The sequence below is a fragment of the Bison bison genome, unplaced genomic scaffold, assembly GCF_000754665.1.
Source record: "Bison bison bison isolate TAMUID 2011002044 unplaced genomic scaffold, Bison_UMD1.0 scf7180017864061, whole genome shotgun sequence".
Lineage (NCBI taxonomy): Eukaryota > Metazoa > Chordata > Mammalia > Artiodactyla > Bovidae > Bison > Bison bison.
The window spans coordinates 3,890,757-3,893,059 of NW_011494633.1; the positions used below are offsets into that span (position 1 = coordinate 3,890,757).

Consider the following 2,303-nt stretch of genomic DNA (forward strand, 5'->3'; position numbering starts at 1 on the left):
AACTTTCTGCTATGATAGAAATGTTCTATAATCTTCATTGCCTAATACCTATTGCTGTTGAGCATTTGAAATGCAGCTAGAACCATATTTTAGATTTTCATTAAATAGTTATGTGTAGGGCAAGTAACTACCATGATGGTCCGTTCAGCTGTCTGCACTGGGTCCATAGTTAATCACCTGCAAATGATTTCCAAATTTCATCTCCTTCTATCCTTATGTGTTTATTGCACAGGACCCTAGCCTGATGATTAGAACAGGTGAAGGACCTTTCTTGTTGGGCTGTTGCTGGCCTCCCATGCCCTAAGGTTGGGTTGCTATTTATCCTTGCCATGCAGCTGAGCATGTTTATACCTCCCAAGGGCTATTCCTTGCCCAGAAATGCCCTGTGTGGGTGTGGCACCAGGTTGGGGTTCATTCAAGCTGTTTCAGGAATTGACAGTGCCGGGTACAGCTCTCTCCCGCAAAGCCCAGGGTGTGTTTGTTAACTTCCTTCTCCAGTGGAAACGGGAAAGGCAGTGTCCTTGGTTGTGAGTGAAATATCCACTTTCTTATGCAGCAGTGAGGAACAAAAAGGATAGGACTGGCAAAAGAATTGAACCATTTCCCTCTTCCTTTTTTGGGTAAATCCAAATCCTATCTACAGTTATAGTTTTGAGTTACTGGATAATTGTAGATAGGAGCCCTAGTTGCAGGTGATCCTCATCTTCCATGTTTGGAGAAGGAGAGTATACTAACGTTCCTAATGCAGAGGGCCCAGGTTTGATCTCCCTGTTCAGGGAACTAGGTCCCACATGCTGCAACTGAGAATTCACATGCCACAACCAAGACTCGGCACAGCCAAATAAAATAATAAAATACATATTTTTTAAAAAAGACCTGGGCTGGGATCTAAGGATCTAATTTTTTAGAGAGCCCCAGAAGTGGTTCATATACACAAGCAAGGGTGAGAACCGCTACCTTGGAGGATTTAAGGAAAACAAAACTTGACACAGAAGCAATCAGTTTTAATTTTTTTAGCCATGTTTGTAAAAGAATTCACTTCTAATACATGGGTAACGCCCAAGCCCTTTCCCATTATGTCCTGTTGTATTACAAGTTCCTTTAGCTTTGTTACCAAAGGTTTTTTCAGGGAGGCTACCAGGTAAATTCTAATGTTCTCAAGGTATCTTGTCTTGGAAACGGTGTCATTTTTCAGGATTTGAAAATGACTTGGCTGAACTAAAGGTGGAGAAGCCAAGCGTCTGCTACTTTGCCTAGTTTTCATTACTGGATAACTCCTGGGCACAGCTGTGGAGTCTTGGCACTGTGCCCATGCCCTAAAAATTTAAATATGGTAATAATGAAAACCAAACCTCAAGAACCTAGAGCAGCTCTCCTACTTGCCATTATGGACTCAGCAATATGAACAGCAGACAACTGTCCTCTTAGTTAATAGCTGCTTTTTTCTTTCATATCATACAAGGGTAAAGAGCCATGTGTCAGCTTCAGCTGCCCCTGTTCTTTTCCTCAAACTCCAAGATGAGACCTTTGATGTGGGACAGTTTCTGATGCAAGTACTCACAGCGGCGCTTCTCTTCCCTGTAACCTGGGTACCGCTGCAGAGAAAAAGCGCCCATGTCAAAAAAAAGTCACTTCTGCCTTCTTGCTGCCATTCCCAGGCCCGGTCTTACCTTCCTGAACTTTTTATATTCCTGGACTATCTTTTCTTCCAGCGCCTGAAACAGAAAATGTTAGCACCAAGTTTAACCTTGAGAAAAAAATCTCCAGCTCTCTTAGCGACTAAAGTAACTTCTCATAAATTAGGCAGACTAATTTTTCTCTCAAAACAGACTTGCTTGTCTCTTTGGTCATTGAACAAACACACTTATGGGCAATTAGCAGGGAGTTTATGGCCAGTAGAACTTGAAAGCCAGCCTGGGTTCATCCAGCCCTTACCTTGTGTTCTGGAGTTCCACGCTGAACATTGTTCATCTCAGCTGCCAGCTCTATAAACCTCTGGCTTGCAGCCGCAACGCGAGCATGCAGGATGCGGTATTCGGCATAATCTGTCTCAAAGTCCTGCTCATAGGCATGTTGCTGTTCTGCACTGTGGATGGCCCTGTATTGCCTGCCAGGAGCAGAGTGTTGTCACCATCAGTATCATTGACCCCCAAAGCTTCCAGCTCCCAGGAATGCATAAGGCTTGAAAAAATTAGAAATGGCAAGGGACTCACAGGAGGTAATCTGGTACTTCTTCAGGGCTTAGGGATTCAGAATCTAGAAAGGAAACAAGACATGAAGGTGATAACACTTCCCCTCCCCCC

General features: G+C 43.7%; 1 protein-coding gene across 2 annotated transcripts in view; it reads right to left on the reverse strand.

Annotated features, from left to right (window-relative positions):
• Positions 1–983: 983 nt before the first annotated feature.
• ELL3 (elongation factor RNA polymerase II-like 3) overlaps positions 984–2,303 on the reverse strand; it is a 3,482-nt gene continuing 2,162 nt past the window's right edge. The window contains exons 8-11 of one of the 2 annotated variants that reach the window (XM_010836159.1): positions 2,214–2,256; positions 1,936–2,107; positions 1,671–1,715; positions 984–1,595 (exon numbers count right to left, since the gene is read on the reverse strand). In XM_010836159.1, coding sequence (XP_010834461.1) covers positions 1,485–1,595; positions 1,671–1,715; positions 1,936–2,107; positions 2,214–2,256 — 371 coding nt within the window. In that variant the 3' untranslated portion in view covers positions 984–1,484. The remainder of the gene's footprint in view (positions 1,596–1,670; positions 1,716–1,935; positions 2,108–2,213; positions 2,257–2,303) is intronic. The other variant, XM_010836160.1, reaches the window with a different exon arrangement.